Below are 16641 nucleotides of genomic sequence, written 5' to 3'. Positions count from 1 at the left end.
TGCTACTTATGTCTGCCCTCGATTAAACTAGTCGCAACTTTTGACCTGTTGTAAGAGTACTCGATTGGATATCAGGTGTTCGTTTCATTAATTGGCGTGAATTCCTGCTGCTAGTTTTTCTCGTTAAAACAAGGATCCCTGTGTTTGAGTTCCTGATCACTATTGCCGTCCGAACACTGGCTCAGTATTCTGTGTCTTTAGGCTCTTATTTCTTCAGTTAGAAATCAAAATGGCAGGGACGTGCTCTTGGGACTAATTTTGCATAGATATATATCATACATAGTTTCAGCCAGGATGAGATCAGAGCCACTTTAGGGAAGCCGGTGTCCTCCTCCCTCTCTAATTCTTTCCTCCCTGTTGCTGCGTTTGGCCGCTGTAAGTTCAGGCTCACTGAATCTTCGGTTGGCCTGATCCTGCAAGCTACCATTGCGGCGCGATCCCCTGTTTCAAAGTGTCTGCTCTGGGTGATCGTGTGTTCAAGTTCGCTGTGGCCACCAAGGAAACGGGCATGTTCATTCGTCGTCTGCTTTGCTTTGAATGTGACCAATACAAAGTTTCCTTCCATCTATGGGGTAATGGAGGACCTTACTGGCGTCGTGAATTTGCTCAATTCCTGGATGAGGAACGCAACTCTTAGCACACTGCGTCTTCCAAGCAGTCACCGTCGCCTTCACCGCCGGGCAGGCCTTCATATGCCGCGGTGACCCGCTCTACTGCTGCTAAACCCCGCTCTCGGGTGCCAATGCCATCCCTTTGGGCAATCGCCCCCCTCCCATCTCTGTTTTTCATCATATTGCTTTTCCCAGGTAACCCGTGTCAGAGCGTTTATAATTTTATATCCCAAACCTCTTCGTCCTCCTCTCTGGCGCGGCGGCGCCACCATTGTTACACCTTGTTCTAGGTGTCTTGCTCATGGCCATGACAGACGTGATTGCCGTTGGCCAATCAGGTGCCACGCGTGCCATGCCTCGGGACATGTCTCTGCCTCATGCCCCGGGTTGGGAATTAAACCGTGACAAACTGCCCACAAGGATAAAGAGCTAGCGGCGCCATTTGCCTTAATTCTTTGAACTGGTTCAACTCCACGATTTGCTCGGGCCTCTCACTGCCGCCTATGTTTAATTGTTTTGGGGGATGGATCGCGGCCCTTTCACCTTCTTGGGCCAAACCGAAACTTGTGCCGGAGTTAATTGTCCCTTGGCAAGCCCGCCCAGTGCCCCCTCAAGTGGGCCAAGAAAGGCTGGATCTCAACATTCCTGCCAATATAGATCCCTTGGCATGGTCCTTGGCCACCCCTTCGCCTTCCCCTGCTACTTGTGTGAGCGCGGCAATCACTGCACCTCCTAAGAGAGAAAACCCCAACTCTGAGCTACAGTGCTCTGCTTCGCTCACCGGTGAACCTCCGATCGACATGGCATACCCGCGAGCGGACCCAAGACCCTTCGTCCTGAGGACCTTGGTGTGGCAAGACGTTGTCAATCGCCTAATGATGGTCAGAGCGGTGGCGTCGAGAAGGGCCCAGTGAAGAAATGAGGACCTCGCCATCGTAACCATCGACCCACTGCGGGTAATGTTCTTGACTTTGAGGTTGTGGATGAAGTTCTGAGGGAGTTTTTTGGTGCTAGAAGAGTGGTGATTTCAGATATACAGTCGTGCAGTCTGGGATAGGCTTATGTCAGGTTCGACCGAGCTCTGGATAGGGATGCTCTTATCCAGCAAAGTCCCATCCCGTTTGACAACGTCAATCTGACCTTTGTGAAGCACAATGAAGGGAGAAACTGGAGACGAGTCCACTTCAACACAGAGTGCTGGCTCATGCTATTGGGATTTCCCTCTGATTTTCAGGAAGAGGAGTTCTATCAAGATGCTATTGGCTATTTTGGAAAGTTCCTTTTATGGCAAGAGGAAGAACGGAGACTGACAAGGGTCATTATCAGAGCATGTGTGAACAGTCAGTGCCACATTTCATTGTTTTTTCTAACTCTGAAGGATTCGACAGTGACTCGTGGACAGTGCAATGTGGGATCCTGCAGCATAACCTGTTAGGTGGTGGACCACCAGATGAAGAGCTAGTACCTGAGTTGCCTGTTGGGGATGGGACACCTTTTGCTTTTTTGGCCTTGGATAGCCGGGGGCAGGGCCAATTCATCAACCACAGGAACCAGAATAGAATGGGGAACAGGACCTGGGAGAGCAGCAACCTCAGGACCAGAATTGGGATGATCAGTCAATTGGACAAGCCAATCCTTGGAATGGAGCATGGGACCCTTGGCCTCAGCCAGAGCAGTAGCAGCAAGCTCTTGCTGTACAAGACCTGAATCTGCAGTCAATGCAAATTGATCTTAATAACCCAGCTCTGCAGGATGATGATAATCCTAGGAAGTGCTGCTTCACCCTGCTCAGCCACAGGGAGACGTTCTTGAGTTACATGACATTCTGGAAGGCAACCATGTGGTTGAAGAGGTTATCAATAACATTCTACCTCCACATGTGCCTGAAAAACAGTAGCTATTTCAGTTAGCAGGTGATATGCACGTGCATGAACCTCTCTTGCTAGCTAATCCTATCAATCTTGTGGATGAAGAAGTCCCACTTGATTAGTTGATAGATGTCAATGAGTTTGACCTACCTAAGGATGTCATGACAGAAGAAGTGGGCAACATCAACCAACAAGATGGGCCTAACCTAGCCTATGCCGACTGGGAAAGAAGGAAGTCAGCTGAGGCCACCAGGTATGGGCCCAATTCTTCTGCACAGGTAATCCTACTTGCCTTAAAGTAAGTATTTCCTGTAGAATGGTCCAATTTCTTTACAGTGATGTTAATGAATCTAGATAACTACTGCTAGGCCAAGGACTTCTTGTTCTCCAATGCTCTGGGCCACCTTGACAGTAAGTGGGGTGCCATTGATTTTTATTTACCTAGAATCTGTCCTTCTAAACATGAAATTCAGTGTATATGTGCCTCTGACCCGTCATAGAAAAGGAAGGCTTGCCCCACCTGACTCTGGAGGAAATTCAAGAGAAGCAAATCAAGGACACTACAGAGGCAAAGAAGCCTGGGAAAAGGAGAACTCCAATAGTGGACAGTGAGGTAAGGAGAAGTCCAAGACTTAAACAATCTAATAGTAGTGCCAAGCCCGTTGGCTGCCCTAAGAAAAAGTGTCTAGCTTGTTCTCCTGCCCCACTCTTGACATTTCTTAGCGTCGCTACTAAAAATAGGGTTTTAAATCTAGTCCCTAGCAACAGCGCCAGAAATGCTTGTTGGTATTTATTAATGTGTCACTTTGTTTTTAAATAGCCACCTATTATAAACCTATATCTCCTAATTTTACTAGGTTGTCATCCCTAGTGATGATATCAGAGATACTTGTTGGTACTACATAGCATTACTACTAGAATAATACTAAGCAGTTTTTTATTAATTATGTGACTAGGATAAATACATAAATATATGAATGAAAAGGATCTAGAAACGCACAGATAATATACCATTGTAGCATTTTACCCAAGAGTATTTTTAGGTTTCGTTATTTATATTTTTACCACAGGGAAGGTCTAGCATGGACATGTATTGATAACTATATTATTGAAGGAGAAATAAACCATAATCAATATTCTACTTATAACAGGGGTAACAGGGGTAAGTCATATGATAAGATATATATATATATATATATATATATGATGAGTATTGATCAATGATAATGATAAATCACTCAGAGTACTTCTTTCTATGGCATTAGCATGGTCAGGTAGAATATTATAGAAATAATTCCTAAGTCATTCTTAATTACAAGTCAAAGCATACATTGATTAGTCCAATTATACCTAGTAATCATTACTAAGATCATCGTCATATCTACACATAAGGGATATTACTAAGGAAGATTAAGAACAGAGCCTGCTCTTTCTTTGTAACCGAACCCTACGTGCACCTATATTCGGGGAGTGAACTACAAAGGACTCAACGAGAGTGTCATGTTCGCGATCTACCACATGACCCAGAATATAGGGTGTATCCGCAGGTAAACAATGTATAAGCACCACGCTTACACAATGTCAGCCACCCACCCATGGATCCTTAGAGTGAGCGCTATACGAACTTATGCATGAACATAATGATAATTCAACTATACTAAGCATATAATCAAAATATACCATGAACATTATAACAAAGAACATGAATAAGATGAATACTGATATTGTCATAACAATCGTAAGTAGCATATAAAAGTAATGGAGATGCAAAAGAGAGAGGGGTACAAAGATTATACCAAATCACGCTCTTGACAAGATCAGGAATCCAAACGAAGTCTACTTACCTCCCTCTAGACCTAGCCTAACTAGCTATGCCCTAGAATATGGTGGAGCTCTGAGGATGATTAGGGTTTCTGTCTTCTCAAATGACTTATGTCTTCTGGGGAGCAGGGGCTCATATATATAGGCCGAAGTGTCCAACGTGAGCCCTTGGATCAAACTGACTTAAAGGACGGCGTAGATGCAACCTAGAAGGCGGTGGAGAACCGATATAACAACCAGGGGCTAACAGATGGGCCCTAGGGGCCAGGCGGCTTACAAGTGGGGCCAAAGGGAGGAAAGGAGGAAATCCTAGAGACTAGGAGACTAATGAAGAAGGAGGCCAGCATGGGGGACCTAGAGATAAGAGCCAGGCCAAGGATCCCTAGATAGTTGTCTAGGTTTGGCTTCTGTTGCTTTTGAGTCAGTTCTTTTGAGTGTGTATCTAGTCATGATGTCATGAACTAAACATAGCTATGCTGTGGCTGTTAACTGTTATCTGATATAGTTTTATCATGGAGACAAACAATGGTAGAAAATGGAATGTGATGATGTGGAATGTCAGAGGCATAAATGCCAGATGGAGATGGGATGCTGCCATAGATAGTTACTTAGTCCTTTTGTGACATTGTGTGTCTGCATGAGACTAAGAAAGATGCTTTTGATAGGCAGTTTTTAAAAAACATTTGTCCCTCTAGTTTTGATGCTTTTGAATTCTTGCCTTCTATGGGTGCTTCTAGGGAGATTCTGATAACCTGAAAAAGTTCTCTTTTCACTGGGAACAAAATTTTCAATAATGGGTTCAGTCTGAGCATGGAGTTCACATCTTTACACAATGACATGAGCTGGGTCCTAACTTATGTTTATGGCCCTTGTACTGCTAAAGGCAAAGGTTTGTTCCTTAGTTGGCTCAAGGAAATTGAGATGCCAGCTACTGTGAACTAGCTAGTTCTAGGGGATTTCAATCTCATTAGAAGACAGGACGACAGAAACAAGCCTGGGGAAAACATTACTGACATGTTTCTGTTCAATGAAGTGATCAGTCATCTGGGCTGGACTAAAATTCCTCTGCAGGGTAGGAAATTCACTTGGTCAAATATGCAGCCGTCTCCCCTCCTTGAGAAGATTGATTGGGTGTTCACTTCTGAGTGCTGGAATTTGTCTTTTCCCAATACAAATTTGAGGGCCTTGGATATGGCTCCTTCTGATCATACTCCTTGTGTGGTCACCATTGCCACAAATATTCCCAAAAGCAGATTTTTTAGGTTTGAAAACTACTGGCTCCTGGATGAGCAATTTCCTGTTATTTTGACTGAATGTTGGGCTAATACAAATCATCACACTGATTGTGCAAAAGCTCTCACTACAAAGTTTAAAGCTCTAAGAAAAAAAGTTGAAAGACTGGCAGGCTTCAAAAATAGGTCTAAAAACCATAATTGCCAATACCAAAACAATTCTATAATTCTTGGAGGTGCTGGGGGAATTCAGAGATCTCAGTGTTGAAGAATGGAATTTCAAGGAGCTTTTGAAGGAGCACTTGATTTCTCTCCTTAAAAAGCAAAGAATTTATTGGAAGCAGAGGGGCACTATTAAGTGGGTAAAACTTGGGGATGCTGGCACCAGTTTTTTCCATACAAATGCTACCATTAGACATAGAGGGAACCTGACTACTGAGCTATTGACAGAAGATGGGACTGTTGTTTGTGGACATACTGAAAAGGAGCAGGTTTTGTGGGATGATTTCAAACTCAGACTTGGAACTTCTGAATTCTCAGGTTTCTGTGTAGATCCTAATTTCTTCATCCAAAGGGTTGATGATCTCAGTTGCTTGGAAGGGCCCTTTTGTCATGCAGAGATTGACAATATCATCAAGGCCTTGCCATATGAAAAGTCTCTAGGCCCAGATGGGTTTAATAATGAGTTCCTAAAAAAATCCTAGCCAATCATCAGGCAAGACTTTTATGACTTATGTGATGCATTTCACAATAATGTTGTCTGCCTAAGAAGTATAAACTCATCCTATATCACTTCAATTCCCAAGGTTGAAGGGGCAAGATCTGTCAATGAATTTAGGCCCATCTCTCTGCTTAACTCTTCTGTCAAGCTGGTCACCAAGTTGCTTGCTAATAGATTACAACCTGTCATAACAACTCTAGTTCACAAAAATCAGTATGGTTTTATAAAGAGAAGAACAATCCAAGATTGTCTGGCCTGGGCTTTTGAGTATTTACACCTTTGCCATCATTCAAAAAAGGAGATTGTAATTATCAAGCTTGATTTTGAGAAAGCGTTTGATAAGCACCAGGCCATGTTAACCTTGATGGAAGCAAAAGGGTTTGGACAGAAGTGGTTAGACTGGATGAAAGCCATCATGTCTTCAGGAACCTCTGCAGTACTTTTAAATGGAGTACCTGGAAAGACATTTCATTGCAAGAGGGGTGTCAGGCAAGGGGATCCCCTATCTCCTCTTCTCTTTGTCCTTGCAGCAAATGTTCTTCAGTTAATGATTAATAAGGCAAAGGACATGGGGCTTCTACACTTACCAATTCCAACATCATCCACATCTGACTTCCCTGTAATTCAGTATGCAGATAATACACTGATCATTGTGGAGGGAGGCACCAAACAGTTATTCTTCCTCAAAGCTCTGCTGAACAATTTCTCCCTCTCCACTGGTCTCAAGGTAAACTTTAGCAAATCGATGATGATCCCAATAAATGTATCAGATGAAGGGTTGGAAGTGCTAGCAAGAACATTTGGTTTCTCCATGGGAAGCTTACCTTTCACTTACCTTGGGTTACCTCTGAGTATTGCCAGGCCTAGAGCTCATGACTTCCTACCAATGGTGAATAAATGTGAAAGAGGACTGTGTGGGCTTTCCTCATTTCTGAATCAGGCTGGTAGATTGCAGATGACAAATGCTGTTTTTTCTGCCTTACCAACCTTTTTCATGTGCTCCCTTGCTCTTCCCAAGGAGGTCATCAAACAAATTGACAAATACAGGAAAGATTGCCTCTGGAGAGGATCTGATGCCAATGCAAAGAAGCCCCCAAAAGCATCCTGGCAAATGGTATGTGTACCAAAGGATGAAGGTGGATTGGGTATTATTGATATTGAGAAACAAAACAAAGCCCTGCTTGCCAAGAATTTACACAAGTTCTTTAATAAGGAGGATTTGCCGTGGGTAAAGCTTATCTGGAAAAAATACTACAGAAGTGGGAAGCTTCCAAGTCATATCAGAAAGGGGTCCTTCTGGTGGAGAGACCCTCAAATTGTTGCCTGATCTCAAGACTATTGCCAGACCACATGTGAGAAGTGGAGAAAGCTCTGTTTTCTAGCATGACAGATGGGACAATCAACCCCTTGCAACAGTTGCCTCTGAGCTCTTCTCCTTTGCCAAAAATATGCAGATTTAAGTTTGTAAGGCTTTCAACGAAGCAGATTTTACAAAACTTTTTCAGCTACCTCTGTCATAGCAGGCTTTCCTTCAAATGCAAGAAGTTCAGCAGAAAATACATCTCCACCCCCTCAGCGAAGGGAATGATAGATGGATATATTCTTGGGGATCCAATATTTTTGCATCTGCCAAAGTCTACAGAATCCTAGTTGGCCATGCAAACGTTCACATCATTTTTAAATGGTTGTGGAAGAGCCAGTGTCAGCGCAAACATAAAGTGTTCTTTTGGCTTTTGATCAAGGGTAGACTAAGTACCAGAAACATTCTAAGAAGAAAAAACATGCATCCAGACTCTTATAATTGTGCAATATGCTAGTGGAGGAATCTGCCTTTCACCTCTTCCTGGATTGCTCTTTTGTAATGATGTGCTGGGATATTCTGAACATTGACATACCCTTAAATGATGACTTCCTAGATTTAGCTGTTGAGCTAAAAGCACAGTTAAACACCTAGTTCTTCATGGAGGCAATCATACTTTTGTGTTGGATCATTTGGACAGCAAGAAATGAGCTCATATTTAAAGGAAACAACCTGAATTTGGTAGGCTGTCAAAGGATTCTTTTCAGTGAGTTGAATCTTCTGAAGCACAGGATAAATGCAAATCAACAAGAACAGTTTTCCTCATGGATTCAGAATCTAGAATAAGCTGTTGGCTGATCTTTATTTTCTTTGTCTCTTTTTTTGTCTCCTGATTTAGCTGTTTCCTTCCTTCCACCACTTTGTTCAATTCTGCTTGTAGTGAACTCTTTGTTTGCTTCCCTTTTAAAAAAAATAAATTCCTGTAGGGGCCTTGGCCCCTCCAGTTTTGTCAAAAAAAACTCGCTTCTTCTCCCTCTTCGTTAAAACATTACCAAGTGATAAAAAATGCGCTTACGTGGCACACCATTAAATGCAAATGAAATTATCATGAAACTTTCACTGAGATTGATCTTGGTTTCATATCCCAGTCTTCAAGATTGTCATGTGTTTAGAAACCGTGTCGACAAGTTCCGTCCCCTGAAACTTATTTTGATTATATAAAACTTTTATCATCTTTCTTCATCTATACTATATATCATATTAATTATTCAATCTCATAAAACTTCTATGAACCAATAGACTGTGACTGGCCTTATAGCCGTGTACCGATAACCGATTAGCCGTGTACACATCGATCACATGTAGGGGAGCAGTAAAGTTGGAAACGTCACACAATGGAAAATAAAGTAGATTGCATGCAAGCACCAGCCCCCTCCCCCCCTCGATGTAGACGGCCGACACCACCGCCTCTCCCCAGAAGACAGCCGGCATCCCCCTCTGCTTGAGAAGGGCCCGAGCCATCCCCACAACCGTCTGGTTGCGCCGCTCGACGACGCCGTTCTGCTGCGAGCTGTACGACGCGGAGTAGTGGCGCTGAATGCCCTTATCAGCGCAGTACGACGCGAATTCAGCCGCCGTGAATTCACCGCCGTTGTCGGTGCGCAGCACGCGCAGCTTGCGGCCACACTCCACCTCCGCAACAGCCTGCGCGCGCCTGATGGCGTCCGCAGCCTCTCCCTTGCTGCCGAGGACCATCACCCACATGTAGCGGGAGAGGTCGTCAACGAGCAGCAGGAAGTAGCGTCGTCCTCCCGGTGTGGCCGGTGTCACCGGGCCACACAAGTCCCCGTGCAGAAGCTCGAGCCTCTCCTTGGCTCGAAAGCTCGCCCGTTGGGAAAAGGGGAGTCGCCTCTGCTTCGTCAACACGCAGACATCGTAGAGCTGCTCCACATGGTCGAGGCACGGCAGGTCTCACACCATCTCCGTGGCACTGAGCTACTTCAGGGCCTCGAAGTAAAGGTGACCGAAGCGCTCGTGCCACTGCCACGCCTCGTCGTCCCGACGAGCAGCAAGACAGAGGGGTTGTGCAACTTGCACGTTAAGGACGTAGAGTCGATTTGCGCTTTTGGTTACCTTGGCAAGAAGGCGACGACAGCGATCCCAAATCCTCATGACTCCATCCTCAACCACCACGCGCGAACCGTTCTCATCTAGTTGTCCCAAGCTGATGATAGAGTTCCTCAACGCAGGGATGTAGTAGACTCCGGTGAGCAGCCTGTGCTCAACAGACATGGCGGTGAAGATGATGGAGCTGATGCCCTTGATCTCCACGCCGGAGGCATCCCCAAACTTGACGGAGCCTCGGACACTAAAGTCAAGCTCGGTGAAGAACTCTCGTCGACCGGTCATGTGATGGGTGGCGCCGGTGTCGAGTCACCACCTGTCAGTCTTGTCATTACCGGAGCTGTCGCCGAGGAGGGCGTGTGCTTTTGGCTCGTCAAGGTGGAGGAGAGCCGCTGCGGCCGGTGCCACTGGAGGTAGCTCGATGCTTGCATGTGCCATGAACAGAGCCGACTCCTCCTCCTCCGCCTGTGCAACGTGGGCCTAGCCGCGTCGTGGCTGTCGACAGTCCTTGGCCCAATGGCCAAGCTGGCCGCAGTTGTGGCAGGTGTCGTCTCGTGCCGGCTTGTGCTTGCCGGCGGCGCTGCCCTGGGCGCCTCCGCGGGCATCACCCTCAGCACGTCCTCGCGCCCTGGCCTGGGCGTCTCTGCGCGGCTTGCCACGCTTGCGGCCGCCTGTCGCGGAAGAAGGCTCCCCCTTCTTCCGGTCACCTTGGCAGGCATCCCGCTGCTCCCGAGTGAGAAGGAGCTTCCCGCCAGTGGTGATGGGCCCCGAGAGAGACTGTGGCTCATCGCTGTCGATGACCTTGAGGCGACCTATCGCCTCCTCGATCGACATCATGGAGAGATCCAGCAGAGACTCGATCGAGCGAGCCATCTGCTTGTACTTCTCGGGGACGCAACGGAAGAGCTTTTCGACAGCTCTCTCCTCACCGTAGGTGTCATCGCCGAACTGCACCATCTTCTGCAACAGAGTGTTGAGACGGAGAGCAAAGTCATCAATGTCCTCACCTGGCTTGAAGGCCAGGTTCTCCCACTCCTTGCGAAGTGCCTGTAGTGTGGACTTGTGGGCGTGGTCGCTGCCGATGCGCGCCGCAGCGATGGCGTCCCAAGCCTCCTTAGCAGTCCGCTTGTTGGTAAGCGAGAACTGCATCTCGGACGGGACTGCAATGATGAGGGCATCCAGCGCCCGTCGCTCCTGGTCGTAGTCGACGTCGCCGTATCGGACTGCCTCCCACATGTGCCGCACCTGGAGCTTTACCCTCATCACCGCAGCCCACTCGATGTAGTTGGTCTTAGTGAGGGTAGGCCACCCACCGCCGGGGCCGACGTCCCTGACAACAGCCTGGAATCCATGGTAATCACGGTACCGATCCGGGGAGAGAGAGCCACGCTGTCTGTGAAGGCCGCGCTCTCCATCGACCCGTCTGCCACCGTTGCCGTGCGCGCCTCCTCCAGGAGCGCCGCCGCCGCGTCTGCGCCTGTCTGGGCTGTCGCCGCGCTCGTGGGCGTGCGTGGCTGCCCACTGCGCCGCCCGCGCTCACGCTGCCTCCCTCTCCAGCAGCTCGAGGTTTGCGTCGGCGCTGTCGTCAGCAGAAATGGAGCTGCTGATGCTGCCACGCAGGACCTCGACCTCCGCTGCCGCCGCACGCGCTGCATCCGCCGCCGCGTGGGGAGAGGGCTGCTTCAGACGGGGGAGGAGTGAGCAGGAGCGGCCGGAGCTGCTGCTGCTCCCAGCTGGGGCTGGTGCGAGGCTGGAAAAGAAGATGAGCAGGAGATGCTCAGGCTACAGGATAGTACGGCTCTGATACCAGTTGTTAGTCGCTGAATTCTTACTCTTGGTAGTAGCAGAATTCTTTCTCTCGTCGAGAGAGTATGACACTAGGAGTTGGGACAATTTTCTAGTTTATTTCTCACACAAATGTCATGCCAACCTGAGGGGTTGGGGATACATATTTATAGACTGTTAGCCAGCCAAGCATATGCCAAGATGCTAGTCTAAGATGCTGTCCTAGATGCTAAAATGCTGTCCTCTAAGATGCTGTCCTAGATGCTAAGATGCTGTTCTCTAAGATGCTGTCCTAGATGCTAAGATGCTATCCTAAAAACAGACCATGCAGCCACAAAGACCATGTGCTGCAGCCCCACAAAGACCAGCACAGCCCCACGAAGACCAGCCAACACATGAGACTTATCCCATCAAAACTGTCGTGAAAAGGGGGTTTTGAAAGCATTCCTTTTGGCAATCTTATTAAAAAAAAGGGCGTATTCAGTGCAGAGAGCTCCCGCTCTATGCGGGGTCTGGGGAAGGGTGTCAGTGGCAAGCCTTACCCTCGCCTGTGCAATGCGAGAAGACCGCGACTCGAACCCGGGACCTTCCGGTCACAGGCGGTAAGACTACCGCTTGCACCAGGCCCGCCCTTCGTTGGCAATCTTATTACAGTTTGGAAAATCGTTGAATCCAAGTTTTTGATGTGTCTACTTTTATCTCGCTTTCTCATGGATTGTTTCTTTAGTAGCTGTCAGTAATTTCTGTGGTGGGATGCAACAGTATGACTGTGTCTCCTGTTGTAAGCGGATGAAATAACTGTTGGCAAGCACAAAATAATTGAAACTGTTCCACCAAGAAAGATTATCAGTCGACAGCAAGCCTTATTGTTAATTGATCTTCCCATGTCCAGCCTATCAAACATATGCATCATTCAGCAGTGCAGTAAACCTAATGCTGTGTAGGATCTGCCATGCTCTTTATATGTTGTTGATGAAGACAGTACTTTGGATGTCAATGTTATTAGTTTATTCATGAATTCAAGTGCGGAGTCTCGTCCCCCTTTTGCTTAAGACAAGGTTACTAATGTCATGCAGACTGGATGCGGCTGTTCTTGATTTAGTTGATGATGAAGCTTCTGGTATGCAAGCACAGAAAACTCGATATCACTGGATGAAGGTATATACTTTCGTAGTGACATTGATATGTTAGACATATGGCATACTCATTAACATGCTTATTCTACTACTGCAGAACAAATTTGTCAAGTTGAATGCAGGGGATCGTGTCACTGCTACAGGAAAGGTAATCTCCTGGATGCTATGCGCTCAATAACGTTTTAAAATACTCCACATTCCAAATTATAAGACGTTTTGGCTTTTCTAGTTACATAGTTTTCACTTTGTATCTAGACATATTGTAATCTAAATGCATAGCCAAAGGTATGTACCTAGAAAAGCTAAAATGTCTTATAATTTGGAATGGAGGGAGCAGCAGACTTGAATAAATTGACTAGCACAAGCTGCGTTTGAGTATCATTCATTTTGTATTTAGTGTGGTTCCCATTTGCTAGATTTCATGTTGTACCAGTTGAAATTTTGAATATCCTGGACCTTGTGAACAAATGGAAACATTGATTGTACTTTAAAAATACATATTGGGTTTGTTATAAACTATGCAAATTCGAATGTTATGCTCACTCAGAAATATAAACTATGCAAATTGGAAGTAACATTGTTCACTTAATGCTATTTTTTGTTGTTTTTTTCTGGTAACAAGTTTTATGTCTTAAAGGTGGATTGAGATCTCTCTTACTAGCTCAGTGCTTCATGTTAAATACCGAGACATATTAGTATTTAGTACGCCGATATGGTATGTTCAGCATATATGTCTGAAAGATCAAATAGTTTAACTTCACAATTCTGAAAAACCTTTCCTAACTTATGTTAGATTAAAACGGAAGGTGGTGCAAAGATAAAGGCATCGGCTACAGGGATGTATAAGAGATGGCAGCAGAGGACACATAAATCAGTCAATATTGGTGGGAAATCTGGCAACTTTGCAGAAGAGGGCACATCCAGTTCAGGTAACACTATTTCTGATTTTGTGTTGTATGTAACCGTTGCCTTTTCTGATTTTATTTACTCTCGCAAGTTGCAATTCAGTCCTGATACGTTTTTTAAGCTTACTGTTTTTACTTTTTTATTTTCCAGTCTCAGCTCTATAGATTTGGCATGAAAACATATTATCTGTTTTTTTTTTCTGACAATAGAAGTCCATTAAATGTTTCTGAAGGTTTGCTCAGTTGAGTGAATTGATTGTTGCCCTGTGCACTGCCTTAGTTCTCTTTTACAAGTGTGTTAGCATGGTTTGTTTCAGCTGAGTACTTTAATAGCACTGAACCTTGGTATGATGAGATGTATATAGAACACTGTCTGATGGATGCAACCTCTGTGCAGGCGAGTATCAGAGAGGCAACAAGAAGCATTTCGCGGGCCATGGCCGCAGGTCTATACCAAATGCCAACGTGCCTTCTGAAATAAGGAACCCCGAGCAAATGCAGAAGAGCAGGCAGCAGAAGGCAATGGAAATCACGCGGTTGAAGAACAAATCCGCGAAGGACGGCAAATTCCAGAAGAACAGGCGGCCCGATGGGAACGGGAAAGGGACCGGAAAAGGGTTCAGCAAAGGGGCTGGTGGCAAAGGAGGGAAAGGGAAGGGCAAGGTGAAAGGGAAGGGCGGGAGGTGATTGATGCTCTTCGGTATTCAGATTTGTTGCAGAAGCATAGATGTTTTCGAAGCAGAATGGTGGTCTAAGATGATGGAGCGACACCACCTTTGCTGCTCACAGGTTTGTTTATTTGTGGCGGTGGGGGGAAATAGGCAAGACCATAGCGTGATAACTACTACTACTATGCAGTGTGTTGATGTGGATGGGGATCAATGAAGAATCATGGTTCTCCTGACTCGTAAAGTTCATGTGTTTGCAAACGAGTCTGGCTACTGTACACACGTGTGTTTTAATATACACATGGTTATTGGCTGTATGTAAAACACACAGATTTCAACATAAGAAAAACCACGTGTTTTTGGACTAGTTAGCACATGATTGTTAGATGCCTAAGAAACACATGAATTGAAACACCGGAAAAAAACGTGTGTTTTAAGAGAATGCAACACACAAATTCCATCAGGCAAACAAGGCCCACAACTGTCGTTCAGCCCAATAAAGACGTGCCAGAGAGGCCCACTAACTAAGAAGACAGAGAGGCCCAATATCAGCAGAGTAGTTCAGCCTCTCACTAGTAGCACTGAATTCATTGGTAAATAAAATACACACTAGGGCAATTCTGATAGATAAAGCCTAAAAATACTCGAAATCCCACATTCCACGTCCTGCTAAGTTAGTACGGTTGTGCGTGATGCAGTCACTCATCTCGCTCACTGCCATCATCAGAGGCTGCTCGGATGATATACACCTGGGAGACGAATTCATTGGTAAATGAGCACTGAGCATTATAAATGGAAAAAAAAACATGCTTTGAACTACTGGAAAACAGTATTGCACTTAAAGCATATAGTACCTTGAAGGTCGTGGGCTTAATCAACTGAAAAACAGCTGCATCTCCATCCTGAATCCCATGGCATAGTGCAAAACCAGCCCATCCGCCACTTAGCCCCTTCTTGTAGGCAAGCTAGTTGGTGTCGAATTCTTCATCCTTCTCATCCAGTAAGGTGATAATGGCGTCTTGCTTCGGCATGTAAGTGTCACAGAAATGGCTCGGGAGACCCTTTCGATCATACATACAGAAAAACCAGCACATGGCATAAGTTGCTAGGGAGAGCAAACGGGTGTAGAGCTGAGTACTCACCAGCCAAAAACCTCGAACCACATGTGAATGCAACATTGCCTTCACAAAGGATGGGATGTCAGGGTCAAGCTGTGATTCTAGCTCCTCGGCCTTTTTTGTTGCCTCCAACCTAGCTTTCATGGAAATTGTTCTGCTTCTTGCCATGTAGATGAGGTCAGCTGGTTTTCTAGGAGACCTACGGAAGAAACGGAACAACAGGATTGTTACCTAAGAGGAGCAGAGCATATGTTTATAGCTCCTATGGTCAGGCTAGGCAGCTAGCAAATGTCCACATACCTTGTCATTCTATCTGTAGTGTGTGGTGCTATCTGTTGGCAAATACAACTTGTCAGTAAAAACAAATGGTTCAAATTTATAGTTCATGACATGGATGCTAGGCAAAATGGCACGATGTGCCATGTTACATTACAGGATGATTATCAGAAGAAACATTTGTAAACCAATGACTTTTGAAACAATTTTGTAAGAAAAAAAAATCTGTTGCGGCACACAAATGTTCAACTTTTCAGTTGCCTTTACCAAAATCACATGGTTTCGTAAACTGAACAGATTGTGCTTTTTTTTATGGCCACATGGGTTGGTACACGCCACAATGTTTCAATTTAAGAGCAGAGAAATAAAATGTTGCTTTGTTTCCGGTGGAAAGAAATGGGAAGCCTTGAGCTCGAAATAAGAAACTACCATGTTCATTGGCCACACAAACACGTCTGGAAATCACTAAAATAATAGCGAAATATGTGCATTTATTAGAGCCCAAAAGGAAAATGAGACAGAGCAGGCAAAAGAAGACAGATACCTCAGCGTACTTGACCTCACGGAGTTGCGCAAGCCAGCGGGACCTCCTGGGAGGCGAGGGAACCACGACCGCGTCCTCGATGATCCTACGCCTCTTCGGCTTCTGCTCACAAAGGGTCAGTCAGACTAACGGCAGCGCATATAGCAGGTGAAGACAAACGAAGGAGGCAGAAGCGGGCGTGGCATCACACCAGTGGGGAAGGGGTCTTGGGGGCCTCCTTGATGACGGGGGAGAGGTGGCGCAGGTTGAGCGCCTCCATCTTGCACTTGTTCTCCTGCTTCTGCCTCCATCCTGTGTTTCTCCTGATTGCTGCTAGATTTTGCACAATCTTATATGCAAATTAAGTGTACTGCATTATATTGATGAAATTACTACTAACACAAAATATTTACTCACATAATGAGATGTTCTCGGTGAAAAAATGCACAATGAATATCATCTTCAAATATTACAAAACAAGAATGCAAAAATTGCACATTTCAAATAGTGCAAATACTACATATTATTATTGCAATTATACTGTATATGTATA

The 16641-nt window shown here is 45.6% G+C and overlaps 2 protein-coding genes and 1 pseudogene across 2 annotated transcripts; 2 read left to right on the top strand and 1 right to left on the bottom strand.

The window, feature by feature from the left end:
• The first annotated feature begins 6617 nt into the window (after nt 1-6617).
• Nucleotides 6618-7580, top strand: LOC136499833 (uncharacterized). Its single transcript, XM_066495346.1, has 2 exons — nt 6618-6980; nt 7194-7580. The coding sequence occupies exons 1-2, from the start codon at nt 6618-6620 to the stop codon at nt 7578-7580; spliced, it is 750 nt and encodes a 249-aa protein (XP_066351443.1).
• Nucleotides 7581-12501: 4921 nt separating this feature from the next.
• Nucleotides 12502-14190, top strand: LOC136499832 (DEAD-box ATP-dependent RNA helicase 29-like). Its single transcript, XM_066495345.1, has 4 exons — nt 12502-12620; nt 12696-12746; nt 13392-13527; nt 13901-14190. Exons 1-4 carry the CDS (start codon nt 12528-12530, stop codon nt 14188-14190), a joined length of 570 nt encoding a protein of 189 aa, XP_066351442.1. The 5' UTR covers nt 12502-12527.
• A 679-nt stretch (nt 14191-14869) lies between these two features.
• LOC136498959 (B3 domain-containing protein Os03g0184500-like) lies at nt 14870-16415 on the bottom strand (annotated as a pseudogene).
• Between the last annotated feature and the right edge of the window lie 226 nt (nt 16416-16641).

Source organism: Miscanthus floridulus, chromosome 13, assembly GCF_019320115.1.
Source record: "Miscanthus floridulus cultivar M001 chromosome 13, ASM1932011v1, whole genome shotgun sequence".
NCBI classification, from domain to species: Eukaryota; Viridiplantae; Streptophyta; class Magnoliopsida; order Poales; family Poaceae; genus Miscanthus; species Miscanthus floridulus.
The sequence above is the reverse complement of the archived record's forward strand: the minus strand, read 5'-3'. Positions and strand labels throughout refer to the sequence as shown.